The sequence below is a fragment of the Caretta caretta genome, chromosome 19 (assembly GCF_965140235.1).
Source record: "Caretta caretta isolate rCarCar2 chromosome 19, rCarCar1.hap1, whole genome shotgun sequence".
NCBI lineage: Eukaryota > Metazoa > Chordata > Testudines > Cheloniidae > Caretta > Caretta caretta.
The window spans coordinates 5169622-5194458 of record NC_134224.1 but is presented as its reverse complement, the minus strand read 5'-3'; the positions used below and the strand labels follow the sequence as shown (position 1 = coordinate 5194458).

The following is a 24837-nucleotide window of genomic DNA, read 5'->3' as shown; positions in this document are numbered from 1 at the left end:
AGACGACTGAGTCCTATTATTAACAGCTGTGTCACTAAGGCTCTGTCTTCACTACAGAATCAGCCTGGGATCCTACTCACATGTTGCCCCCATCCCCCCATTGTCTGCACACAAAGCCTCTCACTTGAGTTTAGTGGTACTTTCAAGCTAGCAAAGTTGCGGGTGTGGGTGAGAGCCCAGGTTCTGCTTTCACTCAGGTGGAAACTACCCACTTTGCAGTGGCTAAATCACTCGAGTGCTGATCGTACTCCAGTGCCTTCCCACAATCCCCACCCCCCCCCAAAGTGCCCAGAAGGACAGACAAAATCTCTGACAATTCACTCAGAAAGAGTCACAGAGCAGCTCAGCTTACGTGGCATGCAAAGAACCACAGGATATGCCACCAGGAGCCCTAGCAACACACATGGGGAAGTGCAGCACCAGTGAGGACCCACTAACTTGAGTACGGGCTTTGCAGCATGGCTGCTCACACCTGGGCTAGCTAACTCAGATGCCAGTCACGTGGGCTAACTCTGCAGTGAAGATAAACTTTCACTCACTGGGTGTCTTTGGGAACATCACTTAGCCGCTCTATGACTCAGTTTTCCCATCTTTAAAATGGGAGAATAATATCACAGAGGATTTTGTGAGCCTTATTTACTATTTGTAAAGAGCTTTTAGATCTTCAGATGAAGAGCGTTTATTACATGCAAGCTCTGGAAATGGTGTGGTCTTGCTGATATTACAGGCCATTTTTTATAGGCCCTCAACTGGGTCTCTAATTTTGCACAGACATTCCGCTGTGGGCACCACAAACCATAGTCATGGAGTTAGACACTCAGGGCAAAATTTTCAAAAGTCTCTAAGTGACTTAAGTGCTTCAAAAGACTCTAAGTGACTTAAGTGCTTAGGCATTTAGAGAAATCCCAATGAAAGTCAATAGGAGTTACGCCCCTAAATCACTTGGGCACTGTTGAAGATTTCCCCCAAGTCCTATAGTGTGTCTCTACAAGTAAGCCTGGACATAAAATGATGGACGATATTAAAAACATGTCTCTGAAACCATCCCTAGGCAACTATGCTCTTCCACATAACAGGTAGATCCCAATTTCAAAACCAGCTTTTCTGATCTGGGATTCCGCTTTAGCCCATTATAACAGATGGGGGTCATCGCAAGATTTGGATCCACATCCACGCCCGGATTTCAAACACATTCTCACACACGGAGGAATCTGGGGATATTCAGATCCCAGATTTTGGTCCAGACCCATCTCTAAATTACCGGAGAAAACACAGAGTGGTGGAGGAGGAGGGGAAATAGTGATGGGGCAAGTATTTACTGGTACCAAATCGGGCACAAAGGAAGAGCTTTTATTTCAGTAGCTGCACACATGCTTTGCTGAACTGGAGACAGAATGCAATGAACTTTGCAAACCAGAGCATGTAATTGCACATGAGGCCTGCGAAGTAAGGGATCTATTCCCTTAATATAGTTTGGATGCACTACATCTATCCACAGTATCTCTCAGGCACCTATCAGTCTAGCATCTAACAGCTTAGTGCTCTTACCCACAGTGGTATACAGGGCCATGTGCTAGCTGGTTTGTTATCCAGATTACTGCAGAATGACTACATGCAATTAGACAAAATGAAGACATTTTTCATTCTCTTTCCCATGCTCCGCAGAGTTAAAGTCCCCATTTATATATGAAAATTCCAGTAAAGATTGCAGATCTGTCAGGCTGTGCACATTTTTCTTCTGCTTCAGAGGGACTTTTTTTAATGAAATATAATTAGGTGTCTTGATTATTCCTGTGCTTTTGTCATTTAGAAACTGCTGATTAAAGCTCAGGGCCTTTTGGTGAACAGTGGGGTCTGTGAACAATCACAATTGCCTAAGAATTATATCGTGCTGTTTTAATTTTGTTTGAAAGAAAAAAGACTCAACCCACTCCCATCAGGCCCTGCCCTGGCTTCGTTGTTTGTACAGAAAAGCAGGATTAGCTTTGTGGTCTCCTTCTTGTGACAGCTGTGCGATTAGACAGCAGCTCAGGTAGGCAGAGAACAAAGAGTTTGAAGTGCTTCTATTAGGGACAGTTGAACTGGGCCACAAGAGGTAAAACCTCTCTTCTTCTCGACAGGGAAGCACTGTCTAGTGGTCAACGCACAGGATGAGGAGACAGAACTCCAGGATTCTTTTCCTGGCTCCGCCACTGGCTTGCTGCATGACCTTGGCCCCCTCACTGCTCCTCTCTGCAACTTTATTTTCTTAACTGTAAAATGGGAAAATGCAATTTAATTGCCTTCTGGAAGTGTGTGTGCTGTGAGGCATAATTAGCCATCTGTTTGTAAAGGACCTTGATGCTCAGACATAAGGTGGCAGAATAGTTCTGTTCTCAGAAGATATAAAGAACTTTGTTTTTATTCCATCATTTCATGCAGTTCCAGCCTGAGCAGAAGCTGGATGCAATAAAGAGACATTAGCCATGCCGAATAGGAAGAGACCAGGCCTGGAGGTCTCATTTCACCCATGGCAATGGAGACCATGACCACCAGGCTATGCAGTCAGAAAAGGAGCCGCCATTTTGTCTTCTTTAACCCTCACTCTTTGGATAATGACCACTGCTGCTCAGCCAGGCTATAATAGTGAGCAGGAAGCATTCAACAATACTAAGGTTCTTCTGTATAATGTTGAGATGGTGCCAAATTATTATGAATTACTGTGGCTGACATGCATAAGTGTGGTAAGCATGAGTTTGGTATGGCTTGGTACGTCTGAATTTGCTAGAGGATTCTGGGAGCAGGATTCTCTTAGCATCAGACAGTTGGTGTGGAAATTTACTGAGAATACAGAAATTGCACTTGAATGGTTAATAAAGGCTCTATCTGTGCGTGTGTTTCAACATGAGACTTTGAAACCTGTCAGCCGATTGACCAGCTCACAAAGTAAAGAAAAAGCAAAAACAGGCCATCGGTGAGCTTGATACGGTTGACTTGGGTCAAAATAACCCCTTCTGGAGAACACCGCACTAGGAGCTCCAGTGAATGATTGATGAGAGGGGGAAACATTCATTGAGCTTTGGTCTGTGCCTGTTTTGCAGTCCCCTTCTAAAAGATTAATTAAAGAAAACCAGTAATGAAATGCCCACAGGGCATATTTCTGGGATATGTGACACCTGTGAGAACAAAAGGTATCAATGCTAAGGAGAGTACATTAGTTAGTTAGTTCCCCAATTGACATCTAAAGAGGTTTGTGACGCTAAAAGACAGAGGGTCAGGGTAGCCGAGACCCTGCTATGAGAGACTTGTGTAGGACTTTTGAATCAGAAGGCCTTGGGGTAACCAAGACCCTGCATCGGGGGACATTTGACAGACCAAGTACCTGAGGTGGGAAAAGAAGAAAAGAAAAGAAGTCTCCCTCTGGGACTGGTAGCTATACCTGCTTTGTTTGCCAATCAGGATACTGTGTAGGCCAACACAGTTACTGAGGGTTTATCCTTGGGGAATTGATGCTTATTAGGGAGACGTGTATTCTGTAACCTTTACTGCTTGTGTAACTCTTTCTCAGATAAACTACTGTGCATTAAGCATATTGAATCCGAATTTTCACTGGTACCGGTAACAGTCCGCCCAGCTGTGGGCCATTAAAGATCCGTTTTAACACATACCGCTCAAGAAACACTTGCAGGGCTGAGCGTAGCAACCTCAGCTGGAGCTGAGGCCAAAAACTGGGCCCGGACCTCATCGCTAGAACCAGTGCCAGACATTGGGGTCAAGATCAGAAGCCGAGCACCCTCTTGCACATCTGCAGTGCGCCGGTGGCCCCATCAGCCTGGGAGTGAGGGGCCCCAGGCAGTGCCTGAATTTGCACCGGCAAAGCCAACCCAAGTACATCACTGCTCAGGAGACATTTGCAAAAGTAAACGTTGCACGTGCTTTTCCAAATTGTTTCTCAGTTCTGCTGGCCTTGATGCCGCTGAAATGCTAGCATTCGTTTTTGGCCTCTTCCCTAACAAGGCTGCACCCGACAGGGTTCCTCATGGCCACGTTATGCCTTTCTTGTGATTCTGAACCATTTCCCTGCATTTCATCTCACATGTTGATGTCGCCTCAACCTGCCAATCAGCCTCCCACCCAGCCGTCAGGTGCCTTAGCCATACGCTTGATCTCAGTCTCTGCTCTCGCTTTGAAAAATCATGACTTTCCATGCTCCAGTCACTCTGCTGACGGGGACTGGCGGCTGATTGCTGAAGTGTCCCCCTGCACCTCTTTCGTTTTCTTCCTTCTTGGCTGTTTTTCTTTTCCCTGGAGAGTCCATGCCTCTAGGGACAGTATGTACCTTAGCCAGGTGTGCAGAAGATTCCCCTTGGCATGCCGATAATACCCCCCACCCCAATCCACCACCTCCTTCATTGGCAAGTCTCTGTGACAACAGCCAGCGCTGACCTATGAATGTGTTCACAGAGCAAAATGGCAGGACTTTCTCCAGTTTAAAGAGGAGTTTGGTCCAGTGGTGGCCGCAGAGGAGCAGGAGTCAGGACTCCTGGGTTGGATACCCAGCACCACCACCAGACTCATCATGTGATCACGGGCAAGTCTTAATCTCTCTGTCCGTTGATTTGCCCGTCTGCAAAATGAGTGTCATACCTCCACAAATTCCACGTCTGTGAAGAAAGTGGCGATTGGTTCAAAACAGTGACTGAAAAGCATTTGACATCTTGCACAAAGAGAGTTTGGGTGTCTCATTCCAGTTCCAAAGGGACAGCTGCCCACATCTCTCTCTCTCACACACAGATAACTGTTCACAACCAAAATTGGCCCTCTGCCTAGCCAACGTGGCACTAAGAGCAAAGAATGAATGAGCCAAATGGGGCACGGATATAAACCTGTCCTCTGACACCTAGAGGCAGTCCTTCCCGGCCACAGCCTGGACATGCCAGTGGGACACTGTGAAGGAAACTTCTGCAGCAGCTGTCTACTTTGCATCTGCTCTGCAGACAGAGGACAGTAGCTTCTAAGGCTGTTGATACGGGGCTCTTCATGACCACTAAATCCCCAGACAACGCTTTGAGAAGTTGCAGAAAAGAAAATAATCAGCATGAAGTATCATTTAGCAAGAAAAAAATAAAATAAGTCAGAGTGTTACCACGCTGGGCTCCTTGGTTCCACATAAAGCCCTCGCTGCTCAACTAGAGCCACTAGCGGGGGTGTCACTTTTCCAGGGACAATGCCAATGCTGCCTTGAAAGAAGCACGGCCTCCATTCCTTTGGCACGGCCAGGTCACAAGACACAAAAAAGCCGGGTGCCTTTACAATGCATATACCCGTATTTCCAAGTGCAATACAATGAATCATTCTTAGGGGCCGTTTGCACCATTCCCCCTCTTTGGGTCTCTCTGAATGCTAAACACGACTGGATGTTCTACACCACGTCCTGCCGTATATTTCTAAGCGTGCTGAAGCTCCGTGGGAATTTCCATCTTCAAAAAGGGAACACAGGAATTGTTGAAAGAATCGCCCTGTGTGTTATTTATAAGCCTGGTATGGGCAAAGCCGCTTTGATCAAGTAATAACTGACTCGCAGTGGATGGTTTGTGGAAGGGTGAAAAATAAACAGCTGTGCCTCATTTGTTTTTGGTTCCATGCCTCTTCACTTCCAGATTCCAGCCAGGAACAAGAATGCGAAGCATTCAAAGAGTGCGAGAAATGTCGTGAAATGTCTAACCGTGACATTCTATCATGCCTCCTGTACCAAAGAAGTCTGGATAAGCATCTAGGGTCAGATGCTGTGCTGAGCTTCCAGGAGGTATAGCCCAGGGGGAGGAGGAGGCAAATGCAGCTTTAACCCACCTTTGTGTTAAGTTCCTGGCATAATTTAGCCAGCTCTAGGGGCTGCTCTAAGTTATGTCAGCTTCCCCAAGCCTGCCTATACCCTGCAGCGCACAAGCCAGAATTGTTGCGGCAGGAACATGAGCTACAGCCCAGCCTCTCCTGTCTCCAACTCCACCGCTGTGCTTTTCCCTGAGCTAGGGATGCAGTGAGGGGGGTGGAGGAAGAGGAACCTGTGTAGGACTGTCTATAGTAACCCAACAAAGTGCCCTCCCTCGGAGATTTTTCCTCCACCCCCTTGCAGGATGTTTATATCCCTTATATCCTGCCAGAGCTACATATAGAGGCAGAATCCCTCCACCGAATTTTGGGGCACCCCTCTGCACTAAATCTGAACAGCTTTAGGACTGATTTCAGCAGGGACTTGCTTATCTAAATTTCCCATTTGGAATGCCCCTTTTCCCTCCCCCGTTATCCCGAAGAGCATCGTTGTCCTCCAATATTTGTGTGTTCACCTGAGACCTTCAAATAATGCACGCACTTCATTTTGGATGCCACAAGCCATCATATGTTCTATACAAGCAAGATATGACAAGCTGGCAGTTTGTTCATTTTAGTTACTAGCATTACTGGGTAATGCTCAATGATTCCAACAGCCCTTCATAGTGTCACTGCAAACGAGTGTCTTCTAGCTTAGGGATTCATTTTAAATGCCGCTTGAAACTTAAATCCACTCATCATGGACATGTTTTTCCATAGATTAACTTTCTCTCTTCCTGATGGACAATGACATAGCTTTAAGTCCTTTCTTATTCTTCTTGATGCTGCATTTAAGCTATTGTTATAGAAGAGCTAACCAATATAGATAAAGAAAGAATGGATCTCAGCCAGTGCCCAGACTGCAAATCAAACCTCTCCTGAGGTTCAGGAAAATGGAGTTACTTCCCCAAAATCCCAGTTTAGCACTTCCTGGTCCCAGCTGGGATGCAAAGTAAAAAATGCCACTGGGGTACAAAGCAGAAAGATTTGATGGCAGGCTGGCTATCTGGAGGGACTGCGCTCATGTGATCACCAAAGGCTCAGGAGGTTTGGAAAATTCAGATAAGCATCAAAGCATCCAAACCACTGGAGTGCTTACTAAAACCCAGTGCAACCTCGGATCCTTTTGAGGTTCAGCAACGGCTATGAATGAACCAGTGTCTTTCTTCAGTCCTCCAGAGAAGTCATCATAATGCTGAATCTGGGACAAAAGCCCTTTGCAAGTCAACAGCTTGTGATGCCATCTCTACCAGAGTGTGACTTCAGAGCAGGGTCTTGATGAACAAGCAGAGACACAGGGTAAATTTTAGCATTTGGAGGAAAAAGAGCTAACAAATAGCAATAAGAATTTTTTTTTTGCAATTTTTTTTATGTAAGGGGTTTCTCCTCCACAGCAGTGTGGTTTTCAAGAGCATGCTGGGTGCACCCAGGATGTTGAGCTCTTCTGAAAATCTGGCCCCAATTCTGGGTGGTGAGCACTGGAAAATCCTGCTATGGGTTCTTTGGAAATTTAGGCTCCACATGCATAAGCACAAGCTAAAAATGTAATCAGTTGAATGGGGAATACAGGGACGCTGGGTCCTGTGTTAATGAGAACAAGTCACTCCTGTCTCGTAGCAAAAGTGAGAGTGGGGAATGGGGAGTGTATAGCAAGATGCACATTAACAGGATGATGGTTGCTTTCAAAGCAGTCTCCTCAACCACGCTGATTCTGTCCCCTAGGCCCTGCCTACGCACAAAAGTTGTGCTGTTTTAACTACACTGGTATGGTGAAAGCAGTACCAACCCCAGTGTGGAAGCAGTTACACCAGTATAAAGTGCTTAGACCAGTATAGCTTGTTCCTGTGTAAGAGAAGGGGAGTAAACTATACCGGCACATACGTTACAGACGTCTGCTGGCATAGGTGTATTGATCAGGGATGTAAAGCAAAACAGAGTGAGTAATGGATTTTTCAGTTTGGGGACAGAAATGAAAAATCTGGGGTGGGGAGGGAATGTATTTTGATTTGAACTGAAACAATTTTTATTGAAAATTTTTCAGCAAATCAAAAAATGACAGGAAAAAAGGAGTACACCAAAACTTTTCCATTTACTAATATATATATATATATATATATATAGAGAGAGAGAGAGAGAGAGAGAGAGTTTTTTGTTTCCGTTCGGCTGTTTTTCAGGTGCTTGTCACGCCTTTTGGGGTATTCTTGTAAAAAAACTGGCCAAATTTGAATTAGAAACACCATTTTGAAATGAAAAATCAAAACGAAACGTTTCAAAACAAAAAAGTCAAAACATTTCAAAATGGTCACAAGTAAGCAGTTGTACTTTAAACAAAAAATTTTTTTTTTCCTCAGTCAAAGCTTTTTGTTGAATTCTGCCTGAATTTACAAATAGTTTCAGTGCACGAAAAAATGCATTTTTGGAAGAAAAATCTATTTGCCCAAATTATTTTGCCCAGCTCTAGTGTGAAGAAGTGGGATCCCTGACCAGCATAGCTGTGTCATTGAAGTATTCCTAAGACAGACACCTTGCGTACCAGCAAACCTGCACTTTTAGCTTGCTTCGCTTGGGGGAGGGGGCGCTGAAATAAATGATACTGGCAAAAGCGCAGTTTGTTGGGATAAGCGTATACCTATGCTAGCAAAGCACTCTTAGTATAGATCTGGCCTAAGATAACTTCATACCTATATGCATCCACATTTTGCCCTCTCCCTGCTGTGCCCAGCATAAGTTCTGGCAGAAGCAGAACCAAAACCATGATGTTTCTACATGTTTTTTTTCCTTCCCCTACCCACCGTGAAAGTTGCCCTTTCAGAGCCATCGGTCCCTGAATCAATTTAACATGAAGAGCTGGGGTTGTTTGAAATTCACCTGACGTGTTGTAGCTCAAGGCTAGCAATCTGATCCCAGTCCCCGAGAAGATGTTGGATTTCCAAAAGGGGCTGGTGGATGGTTGTGGCGTCTTTCCCTGCACATTGCTAGTGGAGGATTACAAAGTCCCCGGTAATTGGACTGATTCGTCTGTGGCTGATATCGCTGAGAGATGTAGCTTGGGGATGACAGTGAAGTCTGTCTATGGACTGTGGGACTGACCATATGCATTGAGATGTTACAAACAAGCCAGCATCTTTGAACTGTACTTAGCATTCTGCTCTGGCAATAAGCCCAACGAGATACTTGATTTCTCTTTCATGTGCTCTCCTTTTTTTCCCCCTTCTTTTTCTTCTTTCTCCAATTCCCCAAAGTTCCATTTTCTGCAGCTTCTCAAACTCTAATTGCTGTCTCCTTCTAATGCATGGGGAAGTTAATGAGCAAAGTTAAAGCCTCATTCTTTTCTCCCAGCAGTTTGGCTTTGTGGGAAGTATGTAGGCGTGATTAACTCTGTAGGCATGTTTAGGGAAAAAAAATAACACTGTACAACAGCCCTAATTTAATGAGGCCACCTTTTGTTCACTATATTTTGGCTGCCAAAAAGGGGGGGAATGGAGACAAAACCAAAGACCTTCATTTATACTAAAAGAATTCTAATTAAAGGCTGGAAATTTTTTAATTTGTTCAATTTTAAGAGCCGCTAATTACTATTGTCTTATTAGTTTATAGCTAGTTACTGGAGATGCGTCCATTCATTCAGGATGAGAAATGGACAGGATTTGCCATGTCTGACTATAATACTACTTAGCTTTTCAGCTGTAGACCTCAAAACATTTTCCCTAGAAATGGGTGCACTAGGCAGGGGAACAGGCCGAAGGTAGAGAGGAAAGGGAGGTTCCGAGGTGGCGTCTGGCGAGAGGTCGCTGCAGAGTGAAGAAGTGTCCCCATCCAGGTGCAGACCCCCAAGGACATGGGCCCGGGGAATAGTTTCCCCACAGTGAGCGGTGGAACCCCCAACCCTGGAGGCAGTATCATCACCCCCATTTTACAGATGGGCACACAGAAAAGGGATGAGATTTGGCTCAGGACATTCGGCAGGTCAGTGGCAGCGTTTGTATCCCCATCTAGCACCCTATTCACTAGATCATACCGCTTCCATGTATAGGTTTGGGCCAGCAACTCTAGCATTCTGTCTCTGATGCATTTGAAAGCGGGCAAGTCTTCCCAATGGTGCACCTCATCTGAATCTGGAGGAGGTGTGTTTGAGGAGTCAGTTCTTTTTAGCCCCTACTTCTACCATGTCCTAATTACCCCCTCTGCATAGGCCTGGCTTCCTCTCTCTGTCCCCATCAGCTGCTGGTGAGCAGCGGGGTGCTTTTGGAACTGCAGACTCACTGTAGCTGGGCATGTAAAGCCCACTGGCAGTCTAAGCCCTTTCTTTCCATAGACGCTTGAATCAATACCTCCTCCCAGGAATCCATCACTCACAAAATAACAGCCTGGCTTGGACAGGGGACCCGATGACAAAAATGTCCTAGCAGAGGCAAAAAGAACAGGAGGACTTGTGGCACCTTAGAGACTAACAAATTTATTTGAGCATAAGCTTTCGTGAGCTACAGCTCAAATAAATTGGTTAGTCTCTAAGGTGCCACAAGTCCTCCTGTTCTTTTTGTGAATACAGACTAACACGGCGGCTCCTCTGAAACCTAGCAGAGGCAGCATCTCAGCTTGAAATTTCACAGGAATGAGCGAACGGGGCAGGACATGTTCTATTATTGCTAATTGTTGCATCCCTGGCAACACCCTTCTACTCCTTGCTCCACCTCTCAAACCATCCACGTGCTCTGCAAGAACTGGGCAGCGAGGTTCTCATTCTTCTGGGCTCTGCACTATAGAGAAACATTCCATGATTTCTATACATCATTTCTCTGCCTTTGGCACAGCAGGCTGAGTTTTATATTTCCCCCCTGAAACTTCAACTAAAATGCCAGCTGGTTGTGATGGAATACTCTGCAATGACAGGCAGGCTGTGGTGGCAAAAAAGAAATCTCACATCCCTGTGAATTGTGGGAGCCAAGGAGAGGATCCCAAATGCAAATGCATGGCTGTTCCAAGGATCCACTTGACTTGTAGCACTGTCTACACTAGTTTCAGTCATCAGAGAATCATAGAATATCAAGGTTGGAAAGGACCTCAGGAGGTCATCTAGTCCAACCCCCTGCTCAAAGCAGGACCAATCCCCAACTAAACCAGGTCCATTCCCATCAGAGAGGGGACGAACCTGAAAAGGCTGGTTTGGTGGGGAGGGAGGGTGTTCAGTGCAGAGAACTGGGCAGCAGGAGTATTGTGTACTATTCCCTGTTCTCTCACTGACTCAATGTGAAGCCATTTAGTTTCTCTGTCCCTTCGTTTCCCCATCTGTAAAATGGAGATGATCGTACGGAGGGATTCTAAGGTGACAGAGGTCACCTCAGTCTCAGGAGGGAGAGGTGAGGCTAAATCGCCATTGGCTGCGAGAGCCCCAGCTGGAAAGCGCCGAAGAGATGTAAAGTGCCATGGGCCCAGTTCGCTGCTGCCCTGCACCTCATGCAGTCATCAACACCACTACTAAGGGAGTGCCACGTGGGTATAAAATGCCATCCTGTCAGAATGGGACCCTTTCACATTCGCTCGGCACGGACGTGAAAAAGTGCACAACGTGCGGGGCAGGGGCGAATTGGGCCCTATATTTTGACAGCGCTCCTAGAGAATTGATATGGCCAAGCTTGCGGTTACGCAAGCTGCCGGAGACATATGTGCAGACCACCACGGACACGTATGAGAGTAGTACAATGGTCGTGAGAAGCAATTGCAGCTACCGTGATCCATTCACTGTGAGGGTAGGTCTACAGTACACCCAGGCTCAGCCTGAAGCCTATTCCTATTTGTGATTTAATGGACACCTTGACACAGGGGATTAGGGGAGAGGCTCCATGGAGCATGCTTTTCGCTGAGATATTACATTGAACCGCAAAGATAAATACAAACTGGAAAGGGACTTAGAACAATGGAGGGCTGCATGAGAAGAAAATGGTTTACAAATCAGCTGACAAAAGACAGGATACAGATGGTGCTTTGTTGAACGGGGCATGGTGAAACCAGAAAAACAAGATGGTACAGAGCTAACGTCTGTGCAACATTTCAGATACTTTGGTCTCAGTGTTGAGCTATGATGGGACTGCGGATGCAGATGTTAGGAGTCACATGAAGAGCATTTGGTGCAAATGTAAGGGTTGATGGGAACTCTCTGAGATAACGAGATGCCAAGTAAACTAAAGAGCAAAGTATATAAGACCATGATTAGGGTGGCCACGATGTATGGGTCAGAATGCTGGCCAACAAGGAAGAAAGAAGAACAGCTATGACACAACACTGAAATGAGAACGCTCAGGTGGATGCTGGGTAAGACAAGAACTGATAGGCTGTGCAGTGCCATGGCATGAGTCAGGATGCAAATAGCCCCCATCATGGAAAAGTTGAGGGAGTATCAACTGAGCTGGCTTGGTCATGTGAGCTGATGAGATGGGTGATGGCCAGAGCCAAGACTGGGTAGTCATGGGACAAAGACCATGAGGAAAACCTAGAAAGAGGTGGTTCTAGACACCAGAGGAGGACATGAAGAAAGTCAGCATCAGCTTAAAAGAGGAAGTTGATAGGAATACTTGGAGATGAAGAACAAGAACCACTGACCCCGACTAATGGGACGCGGCAAAGTCAAAGAAGAAGAAGAAGAAGAATTTTGATGGCAGTTCAGTTACTTCTATGAAGTTTAACCAAACTTTGCCAACCTCTTGGAATTATAAATCTGAGCTGGAAGTCTCAGATGGACAACACTAGATTCACAGAGTTTCTTGTTTCTGATGAGCCTGAAATAACCACTAGAAAAGCCTTCCTGGAATGTTACTGCATTTTTCCTCAGATCCGCATGAGATCCCGATCACCATACCACTCAAATGGCCCTACCACGAGAAGAATGCATTAAGCTCACAACACAACACCTATTGGCCCATGTGGCTCTTTGCTCGGGTTCAATCAGACTGTTTGGCTGTGGGCATGACTAGAAGAGGTCTGACAGAGAAAACCCAGAATACCTGAAGGCTAAAGCAGAACAGACGCTTCACTGGTGGGCACCAGTACAAAACCTCATGATGGATAGATGGTCTGGCTCCAAAGAACTTAAGTGATGAGAGAACAGGAAGATGGTTTGTTCAATGTACTTTCCTGGATGCCTTTTTATTTTACCTCCCCAAATTGAATCCAATTAAGATACTAGCTAATCTTCTGAGAGTCAAATTCTCATCACATCCTACAGCGAATCACATTTGTATGTATGTAAAAGAGGGTGTGTATGAGAGAGAGAGAAAATCCAAGTCCTTGTGAAGGCGGCCTAAAAAGGAAACTTGGAAAACTTTCTTTAGCTCTGAATGACCTTCTGGACATGTGTTAGTCTAATGTCTCATGCTGCTATGGGTATGTCTACACTGAAACGCCCCCCTCCCCCTGCAAAAAAAAAAACAACTACACAGCAACGAGTCTCAGAGTATGTCTACACAAGGATAAAAACCCTGTTGGTGGCCGGGGTCAGCTGACTCGGGCTCACGGGGCTTAGGCTGCAGGGCTTAAAATCGCTGCATGGACATCTGGGCTCAGACTGGACTCCAAGCTCTGGGGCCTTCCACCCTTGCAAGGTATCTGAGCTCAGGCTCCATCCTGAGCCTGAATGTTTACCTAGCAATTTTTCAGCCCTGGAGCCTGAGCCCCGTAAGCCTGAGCCAGCTGACCGAGGCCAGCCAGGTTTTTTAATGCCCATGCATGAGATTGGCTGCTGGGTTGTTTCTTGTTTGTTTGTTTGTTTGTGTAGATTTTGCAGTGTAGATATACCCTCAGACAGTCCCAACACCACACAGCATTTAGACATTTCTTTTTATTCAGCAGCAGCTAGCTTCCCCCAAATAAATCCACGCTGCCTCTAATCACACCCAGTTTCTCAAGCTTGATCCCTTACTAAACCCTGCCAAATGATTTCTCTCATTCCACCCTCAGCCCTGCCCTCACCCTGCACACTCCAACAATGCTAAGAACAACAGCCTGTTGGGGTGTGCTTTAATTTCAAGTCTCCCTGAATAACTGTGCTGGCTTTGCCACTTCCCAGCCTGGCTTGAAAGCAAAGAATAGCTAAAAAGACCAGCTTAAGACTTTAATCAGTTCTTACACCCCTCGCCTTTAGAGCTGAATCCTCCAGAAGGTGTGTTTTACCCTTGATTCCCTGGAGAAACAAATAAAATACTTTAAAGGCCGTAAAGCCATTGCTTTAATAAGAAAGGACACCTGGCTTGGCAACCGGTTCCCTTTATAAATACACTTTGGGGCCTAAGTCCTTTCGTTCTTTAAAAGGTGAGCTGCCCGGGAGGGTCGGGGGGGGGGGGAATTGGGTTACAATGCTGGTTTCTTGCTTCCTTATGATAGCTAAAAGCTACCCCAAACAGCCACCCCTCCTGCCAAGGAATCTGCTGTTTTTTTACGTTACAATTTGGGGTCTGGTCTGCCCTAGAAAACATGAGGGAATGTAACGTCAACAACCCTGGTCGGTGGCGGGCAGGATCGAACCCGGGGCCTCTGGAGCTTAGCGCATGAGCTAAAAGCTAACTGGCTGTTCACTAAGGCTGTAGAGCAAACATTTGAATCCCTCTAAGTGGTCTCGGTTCCACTGGACGGGAGAGTGTCCCGCACCCAGAAGGTGTGTGGGTTACAGGAAGATCAGAGAACTGGTAGATGTACGGCATCAGAGGCCAAGGAGGTGGATCCTCATTAACTGAGACGGAAGGGCTGGGCTAGATGCTCAGCGGCAAGAAATTGGCACATCTCCATTAACCTCAACGGTGCTACACTGATTTACCCCAGCAGCGGAGCTGGCCCTCTGGCTGCACATTGTTGGTGTTAACATCTACTTAACTAAAACTCTCGGAAGAAAATCTCTTCCTGTTACAGACATTCCCCTGCAGCTCTGGGAATGCAAATGCCACCCCACTGTCTTAAGGCTCCATCCTGCAAATGCCAGGTGAAGCCACTTAAGAACTAACAGAAGTGCTTGGATACCGGGCAGGATTCAAATCTTCTGGTCCAGATTTTCAAACGGGCCTAAATAAGGGTCAGATTGTCCTGAGCTCAGCTCCCAGAAACTCCCCTGGAGGGACGTCTCAGCGGATTGTCCCAGAAAACTCAGCACCCAACACATGCGGAACTCTTGAAAATCTGCTCCCAATTGTGGGTGCTGAGCCCTTTTTCAAATTCTGAGCTGAGGGGGTGAGAACCAGAGTGTGAAACTGACTAGGAACAGAATGTGAAACTCACCAGTCTAGTTCTGCTAGCCCCATTTCTAGAACGCTAACCTGGCTTGGGTATCTGGGCACTACTAGTTTCACTGGGAAAAATGAATGGTGAAAAGCAAGCCAGACTATTTCCTTCTGCTCTCCCAAAAGACCCACGTGCTGCTCTGGCAGCATCCAGGGGCTGTAAGGTGAGGCTAGACACCCGTACCTTAGCCTTGAGAATCCCCCCTGTACAATGGGCCTCCAGAGCAGTATAAGGACTCTACGGGTACGTCTACTCGGCAGTAAAAAAACCTCCAGCATGGAGTCTCAGAGCCTGGGTTAGTCGACTCAGTTCGTGGGGCTCAGGCTCCAGCTCCAGCCCCAGCCCAGCCTGAACATCAACACTGCAATTTTATAGCCCTATAGCCCATGCCCCGCGAGCCCAAGTCAACTAACCTGGGCCAGCCGTGGCTGTGCCGTGGGTCTTCAACTGCAGTATAGACAAACCCTACACGGTCTCTTCTCCCAGCCCCCAGTGCAGGGGGGGTGGATTGGAGGTGTGACCAAAACCTGCATTAGTTCTGTGCTTCCCAGGCCACACAGGGAGCAAAGGATAAGTTAAAGCACCCCTGAGGGTGCCCTAGCTTATACTGGACGGTGGACAGGTGCCTGCATGGCAGAGTACGAAGAGTGCAAAGGTGGCTCAAAACCATCCGAAACCCATCTCCTGCATTCCTGCTGTGAGCACAGGGAGGGAGTCACTTAGCATCAGGCCCTACATTTCCAGTTTAGGGAGAGGAGACCTTTTTTGAGCTTTGATCTTCATGAAGTGCGGGTGCCGAGTCTCACAAAGCATTCCCTCCACTTCCTAGAGGCTGACTATGCTGCCATCTCAACCTTCCAAGTCCCTGCTGGTGCATGGAAAGCAAGCCTGGCTCTCCTGCACTTGGCAGAAAAGAGCACAAACCAGACGCTAACACAGCCAGCCCCAGCTGTGGGGAATATCACATCACAGAGAACAGATGTCAAACAACAAAGAGAATCCTTGAGGCATACCCAGCCGCCTGCAATGTAAGGACATTTCCCTCATTGCCTTATCCATGTCCCACTGACATAACCGCGTCTTCTCCTTGAACTGCAGCCACACAGCCTGTGCACCAGGCAAGGTCTGAGTAAGGCCCATGCAATTCAGCATGGACAAATAATTCAACTGGCAACATCTCAGCAAAGGAAAGCCTGGCAAGCAAATGTCCAAATTGTTCAGCGCTGGGTAAAATACGATGTTTGGAGGAAAAACAACAACACTGCGTTAATTTAAGCTGAGTAAATGAGCAAAGATAAGGGGCAAAGGGAGCAGCATCAAGCCCAGCTCACTGGCAGCTTTTTTGTGAATGTTTCGAAGGGCAGGGCTGGGGAAATAAGATCTTGGGGGCAAGGGATATTTTTCAGTTTGGTGTGTGTTCAGCATCAAGCGCAATGAGGCTGGGCCTTCCTGGGTCTACTGCCACACAAATAATACTAATAAAAAATGACCTCAGAAGAGAACCCGAAGCTTAGTCCACGCAAAGGGGGTTGTTTCTGTCTGCAAAATACAGGCTCTGTTGAAACGGACTGGGTTCAGACCAGTCCACACAACTGTTTGCCCCGTTCTTCTCCAATCAGGGACCTGAAATGCCCCCATGCTCCCATGTCAAACACGAGGGTCTGTGTAATGGTGATGAGAAACTGGAAGCACTGACAGTGAAATCCTGGCCCCATAGAAGTCAGTAGGAGTTTTGCCACTGATTTCAATGGGGCTAGGATTTCACCCTGGGAATCTAACATAGAGCTTTACATTTAAATCTCAGCGTGCTGGGGAAACTGAAGCACAGAGAAGTTAAATGACTTATCAGAGGACAGGAGCATCAGTGGCAGAGCCAGCTGTTCCTAGAGTATTATATAAGACAATGCTCATCGAAACCCATTCCCCCCCATACTCCACTGGGTCGGGCTGGGCTGAAGAACGGCACAGTACGGTACATGCTACGGCCGGGGGGTTACCTGTATAATCGATCACGAAGCCTGCATTGCTCACGGAAGCGTCGCTTCGGAAAGCCAGGAAGAGATTGTTGCTGCTGCTCTCTATCCGGTCGGGCAGCTGGGAGCCGTAGAAGCTCCCGATCAGGGGGCTGAGTGAGCTGGGGCCGTCGTAGATGTGGAGGAAATCGTACCCAGGCTCCAAATTAAAGCTGGGAAAGAAACAAAACAAGCACAGCTTGAACTATTACGTGTATTGTGGGAGCGCTGGGAGGCCTAACAGAACATCGGGCCCCAATGTGCTAGGTACTGTACAGATACACAGTAAGGAAACAGCCTCGCCACCAAAAATTCCAATTTAAATGGGCAAGACAGACAGGTGGAGGAAATGGAGGATTGTTATCCCCATTTTACAGATTAGGAACTGAGGTCCCGAGAGACTAACCGACATGCCTGAAGTCTCCCAGAGAGCCCATAGCAGTGGTAGGAATTGAATCTAGCTCTCCAGAGCCTCTGTCCAGCCTTAACCAAAAGGCTGCTCTGGTGGCGGGTGGGGAAAAAAAAATCCTGCACAAACCAACATCTACTAATGCCGCCATTCTCTGCTCTTCCATGCAGAGAGTCTCTCGAGGTGCCCATTACCGCGGTTACCGAAAAGTGCAAATTAAAGGTGAGGAGCACAAGAGGATGGCTCTTTCCCTTGATGTACTGGGGAAGGTTTAAAGGTGGAGAGGGCATAAGCATTAGACAAAGATTCCAGCAACACAAGCAGCTGTTGCTTGGAAGGACAAGGCCTTGCTCCTGAGTCTGCCACCCAGGCCTGGGAAGATGCCCCTTTCAAGCCCCTTTCACCTCAGGGTTACTGTAGGCAGAGCAGAGGGCTGAGCACCGCAATGCTTTAACTCCAGTCTTGCTCCAGATCCAGCCTAAGCTTTGTGCCAGGTGTAGCCTGAGTCTGATTCTGTCTTTCACTAGATGCTGTCCAGGAATTACCATGGTCAATCTCCTCAGGCGATACAGGGCAGTATGGCCCAACAGGCCCCTCTCCTTAGGTGGCATCTACACAGTGGAGATCGGTTGAGATACCCTGGCTGATTGTCCCCTGATTTGGGCTCTTGGGAGACAGGGTCAGGGCATTTCCAGTGGAGCCTGAGTGTCTCCTGTGACTCTGACCAAGCTCCCGTTTCCTGGCCTTTGGGGCAGGCTGCTCGACCTCCTCTGCTGACACAGGCGTGGGCGTGAGCAGGAAGAGGGAGCTCTCACTGAGTTCTCCATGCACTGGAGGGTAGAGGAGTCCATAAGCTTCTGTGCAGATTTTACATATGGGCCACAGGCAGCGTGGCCCAAAGGATTAACCTGTTGATCCAGCCACACTTTGGATCCAGTCCTTTGAAAACACCCACTAATAAATTAACAAGAGCTGGAAGGGCCAGGGGGCTCACAGGGGGCATGGCAGACACTCGCTCTGCAATAGCTCCGGGGTTTACGCTCTTTAAATACATGCACAAATAAAGCAGGACTGCGGTCGGAATATACCTAGCCTCTTCCCAACAGGGGCGGATTGAGGCTAAATATGAGAGTAAATCAGCCAGCACTACAGAAACCAGACACTATCCTCGGTGAGACTGGAGGGAGAAGGGGCTGGCAGATATAAGTGGTTTTCTTTGCTTTGGAGAGCCCTTTTTCTGGACACGGGTTAGGGGCACAGTTGCCAACTTTCACGCAGTAAATAAGCACCCCGACTTTCACAATAAGCCAAAATCAAGCTAATCTCATTTCAAAACAAGGCCAAAACAAGCCAATCCCTAAGAACCCCAATACTCTATGTGACTAGATCCCCCCGGTGTGCAGTCTGGGACTGTGATGGGCCTGTTGTGCACCCCTGACTCTCTCCCCCCCCCGTGTCCCTGCTTGCCCCTTGCCCCTGCTTGCCGGGAGCCCATAAAAAAACAGAAGCAACAAGCTACAACAAGCAACACACTACAAGCCAAACAAGCAACAAGCCAAAAACTAGCCAACAAGCAACTGACAAGCCAATTAAGCCAAAAACAAGCCCAATTTCTGTGTTTTTTTCACAGGTTTGGCATGTCTGGTTAGGGGCTCTCTAGGAAACTGATCCATGGAGCCCTAGGACAGCCTCTTTAGAGAGCAGTTGATGCAAATGACAAGCCCATTACCTCAGGCCTTGCCCCACCTCTGAGCTCCTCCCCTCTCCCCACAGGTCCCGGCAGAAGTGAAAGGGAACAGCTGAGCTGCTCACGGGTACATACATATTAAATACCAGGGCAATGACATAATCGGGAGAGACCGTTAACTTCCAGTCGCACTCCTTCCCCGGGGGATAGGGCTCCGGGTACTGCGGTGACAAGATGACCCCGGCCGGCCCCGTCAGGATCCCTCCACAGGGAGCTGAAACAAGAAAGTGAGGGGTGGGGGAATAGTGATACATGGTCTGCCACATGGGGAAAACAACAGACAGTGGTGGGAATTAGACTTCTGGGTTGAGCTGTGGACTAGGTGCACCTGGAAGTCATGGGGAGGGTAGATTTAGAAATGGATGGATGGAGATTTGGGTAGAGAGACGAAGAGATGGATGGAAATATGGATGGGTAGATGGCAACAGACAGCCATATGGAGAGAGAAAGATGGAAAGACAGACAGCTAGACTGCCAGAGAGATAAGATACTATTTGTGATACAGTAGCTCTGAGGGGCCCTAACCGAGACTGGGGCCCTGTTATACTGGGCACTGGACATACACATAGCAAGAGACAGTCCGAGCCGATTACAATTTTCATAAGAGATACAAATGGATCATCAGAGAGAAAAGATGCCTTGAGCCTTCCTGTTCCACGTATCTAGGCAGCTCCCAGTCAAAATCAAGGCTCCTGCTCAAGAAGTGAAAACACGTGATGTCAGGGACTAACAATTAGTTTGCATTGCCAGGGAGGCTACGCATTAGGTTGAAAAAATTTCCAATTCAGCGTGTTTTATGACAGAAAATTGGGTTTTCACGAAAACAACATTTTTCTCAGAAAGTGTTGTCTTTCCAGGGGAGATTTTTGATACTTTTGTCAAAAAGCTGAACACCACAAAACACACATTTATATAGATATGAGATGCTGCTGCAGCATCTCCAGGGAGCTGTAGTTTAGTTGCTACCTACTCCCGTTCTCCTCTACGAGCTGAACTTCATCTCCCAAGACGCTCTGCCTCCTCTGCCCAAAAGGGGAGACCATGATGCGTCATGAGAGATGTCGTCCAACCAGGGAGCCCAGTTTAGAGAGAAGAATGGAAGCATGAGACACCTGACCCATGGTTCCCCGGAAGCACCGCAAAGGTATTTCAGAATCAAAGTATTTGATTTTTCACCAAAACCTGGAAATGTTCCATTGGGGGAAAAAAAACTCCGAACACTTTTCAACCAGCTCGAATTAGGCAACATAGTGTAAGGCTATTGTAGAATCGTTTACAGCATCTTACTACCTAAAATTCCAAAAGCCCTTTGTCACTGAAAGAGAGCCTTGCTGCTGCTCTTTCCCCCCCACAGCTTATTGGGAGATCTTCTAAAAAAGGATCAACAGGGCTCTTTCCAAAAGCAACCCACTAATATGGCTCTTTCTTGACCTTCACTGAAGAGAATTCCCTGTGAGAATTCCCTTAGCCCGGATCATCTAACCTCAGTTCCACTTCCTGGAAAGAAGAGCTAAGATCTCAGCCTTCAATGTGAATGAGAACTCAATGGGGACTAGCTAGATACCTAGATACACAACACTGTGATTTTAGTTACAGCTCCACGACAACTAGAAGGTCTGTCAGCATCAGAGAGAAATGATGCCATGTGAGATTATTAACAGAGTCTTTCAAAAATCAAGATGTCCTGCAGCAAACAAATTCTGGGCATGTTATAAAAGTTTCCCAGCTGGCTTTAAATCTGTTTTAAGAAATGGAGTTAATTAATTTAAGTTGCTTGGGGTAACATTGCATAAACATGAATAAAGGTTACAGGATGACTAATATCTGGCTAACATTTAATTAGCCAGCTAATTTACCATTTATTGCTTTTATGTGCATAGCATGACAATTGTTATATGTCCTGGCCGTATTGAAAAAAAACATGAGCTTCTTTTATGACTTTATGAACCCATGGACAATGTCAGATAGTTTTCTCTTGTGATTCAGAATAAGTTACCTCCTTGCACAAAAGTCACCCAGCCAAGGTCCTTCCCCAACCAAAAATAATTGGCTTGCCCAGACAATCCCCTGCCTCCTAGCTAAGATCTCACTCTCCTTCCTCTCTGTGCTCAGGGATCATGAGCACGCTGGGCTCTGTATGCCAGACAGCATGCCAGACCCCTTTGGCAAAACCGATTGCACAGTGTAGCTAGGTGATAGGTTTCTCCACTTTTACCTCCTCACCCACATGGCAGGACAGAGCCCTGATGATGTCCTCATGTTCTGATACGGATTCTAACCCCTTCCTTGCCACTGGCTGTGTGAAACCTATGCACCCTGTTGTACTTATCCACCAAACCAGTTGGGATTTCTACCCCTTTCAATATGCAAAATGTTCCAACACACCCTAGCAAGGGGAATCTAGACCCCTCGCTGTACAATCAGAGAAATGTTGCATGGATCATACCTATGCAGGAGGGAGGGTCGGGTTGCCAGAAAAACCTGTTTTCAATCTGCACGCAGCTGATTTTGGTCTCCCCTTGCAGGGTGTACCCTGGATCGCACTGGAAGACGATGGAGTCACCTGCTTCTTTGCTGTCTGCGCTCCGGCTCCCATTCTGGGGAATCCCTGGGTCGTTGCAGGAGGTGGCAGTGGAAACTGGGAGTATCAAAAAACAAACAAATCTATAAATATAGGAACAATTTTTGTGTAGAATTTTGATAAAACAAACTTTTTAAAAAATTTCTGCAAAAAATATTTTTCCAAGCAGCTCTACTATTTAGGAAATTATTTCCCAGTGTTTCAGGAAATTATACAGCTAATTAACATTTTTCAAATTTCACAATTTTGGAATTTTGAATTTTTGGGGGAAAAATTGGGATTTATTTCTACCATGTCCCTCTCCCATCATTTTTGGCTAGATCTAGTGTACACAGTTTATACTGTGACTTTAAACCCTCCTTGCTTTATCCTTGTGGCAATCTGTTCATCTCTCAAGCGCTGACATCTGTGAACTCTTAACCTACATCGCTGCAAATATCGGACAGAAAATTATCCAGACTTTTATAATAAGGCAGCCTTGTTATTTGACCTAATGATACGCCTGCGGCAGGGAACTCTGCTAGCTGCAAATGTTAATTTTCTTGCTGCATTCAGCGTAAGTGCAGATTCCATAAAACAGAGCGGGAGGTGAACATCTGTTCTGCTAGGATTCAATATGGTACCCACTGCCACATTTTCCTTGTTCTCCATGCACACAAATACCTTTATCCCAACACTATCTGTAAGTGGGAAGAAAGTAGCGCTGCCCTGGTATTACAGATGGGGAAACGGAGGCACAGAGCGACTAAATGACTTCCTGAAGGTCACAGAAGAAATCAGTGGCAAAGCCACAAAATAAACCTCCACCTCCCAAGTCCCAGACCAGTGTCTGAACCCCAAGATCCTCCTTCATCTTGTGTTGTTAACTCAACTGCAGTAACTGGCTGATGGGAGGGGAGGAGAACCAAGATGCATAATACAGATGATGAGTGATGACTGCACTATCCTCTTTAAATACACTGTGCCAAGCAATGAGTTTTCTCCCTCTTTCTTTTCTCTGTTTCCCCTTAAAGTTCTTTCTCTCTCACACACACACACTCACACTCTTATTTTGCAGTGAGCATCTGTTCCTCCAGCTGGGAAAGGCTCTGGGGAACGGTAAGTTCAAGTGTGCAACACAGAGTGCAAGACTGATGTATAATCATGCATTGCACATACATGTTTACTTAATACACCCAGGCATCCACTAATCTTACATGGCATTTTTATACAACCTTGCGTCAAACATATGCTGTAAAATAAGCTGATATGCTCGCAGCTTTCACTGTCACTGTGCGGAAGCGGAATTTAGCCTCGAGCCCTGGGAAGCATCAAGCCTGAACTTTTAGAACTGGACGTGCTCACCTAGCATGCTTGCAGCTGTCCTTACCAGGCAACAGAAAAAAAATACAATGGGCCAGGTCCTCAGTCATTGTAAATCAACATAGCTCCATTGACGTCCTTGCTGATTTACACCAGCTGAGGATCTGCACCGTCATGTCCCCATGGCAATAAAACTATTTAGCCTCATGCATTTTAGTGTTGGAGTTGGGGACGGGGGAGGGGAGGTTATATAAATATATATTTAAATTATACCAGATCCCAGCCTGTATGTTTGAGCTCAGGTTTCTCTGGCTACATGATCACGCCCTATGAACAAAGGCTGTTAGAAGAAGTAGTAAATAAGGTTGCAGCGCTACTTCAGACAGCTGCTTGGAACTTATTTTCTGCTAATTGCACAGAGCCAGGTTATGGCAAGCTCCAGCATAAGGAGCTGGAGGGAGTAACTCACTTTGTTACCCTGGTGCAGAAGCTGGCCAAAATACTGCTGGGGAGCGTAGTCCCTGCTCTCTTCCAGCACCCCACAGCAGTTAGGGTGAGCCAGGAAAATCAGCCTGCTCCACTCCAGCCCATGCAGCAAGCCAGGCATAGAGCAGAAGATGCAGCATTGTCTCCAAGGGCCCTGGGCCACCTCTCTGGCCTGTGCTTCCCAGGAGGAGTTCTGACTCAGGTAGGATTCGCCTGCAGGGCTCCCCCCCGCAATGCACGCCCCTATCCAGCCCACACTCGGGCACCAAGAGCAGAATCGTACCCTCAGCTAGCCAAACAACTTGGAAGCAGAGACAAGAGCTGCTGCCTAGCTACCGAGGAAGCCACCGCTCAGCTATCCAGGAACACTGCTGCCTGGCTACTGCAGTAAAACTGATACATCCCTGCCTTGCTGCTGCAGCTGCAGACTCTGGCCCTCACTCTTTGACAGGTCTGTGCAGGTTTAATGTTACTACCCTGAGTAGCCCTATTGAAATCAACGTGCATCAGGGTTTGCAGGCTCAGGGCCTGTTCAGTGAACACAGGGTCAGGCCATGTACGTTACATACAGTGACACTGTACAAAACAACAACTCTGGGCTATAAACAGACTAAGGCCAAGATTTTCAAGGCTGACTACTGATTTGGGTTGCTTCAATTTTGGGGGGGGGGGCAACCTAGGTCATCATAAAGGGGCCTGATTCTCAGAAACTGCTGAGCACCCACACTCAGAAAATCAGGACCCTCTAAGGTGTCTCAGATTGGACACCAAAAAAATGGAGGAAGCGAAAATCATTAGTCACTTTCAAAACTTGGCCTGGCTTCCCATCTGCAGATTTGGTGCAGCACGTAAGGTGCGCACGAGACACCATGTTTATGGCTTGATTTTCAGACATGCGGTAAGCATGCGGCTCCCATTGTTTGGGGGCATAGTGCCTCTCAAAATCAGTCCATTAATATTTTCTGGGCAAAGCAAAATCCCCTTTGGGCTTGTCTAGCCTAGGGAAATTTGCACTGGTTTAATTACATCACAGTGCAAATCCCCTCAGTGCAGATACACTAAACTGGTGCAAAATGGGTTTGCACTGGTGTGACATACCTTGCACCAGTTATGTTTTCAAAATACAATGCATAGGTCTCGCGCTAGTCTCCACCCCTCACTGCACGTAACATTACAAATAGGGCCACCAGAC

At 46.9% G+C, this 24837-nt stretch overlaps 1 protein-coding gene across 4 annotated transcripts in view; it reads right to left on the bottom strand.

Annotated features, from left to right (window-relative positions):
* CSMD2 (CUB and Sushi multiple domains 2) overlaps positions 1–24837 on the bottom strand; it is a 549151-nt gene that overhangs the window by 125714 nt on the left and 398600 nt on the right. For all 4 annotated transcript variants that reach the window (XM_048825804.2, XM_075121410.1, XM_048825805.2 and 1 more), the window contains 3 exons: positions 21723–21914; positions 19352–19490; positions 17106–17293 (listed from right to left, as the gene is read on the bottom strand). In XM_048825804.2, the coding sequence (XP_048681761.2) occupies positions 17106–17293; positions 19352–19490; positions 21723–21914 (519 nt within the window). The remainder of the gene's footprint in view (positions 1–17105; positions 17294–19351; positions 19491–21722; positions 21915–24837) is intronic.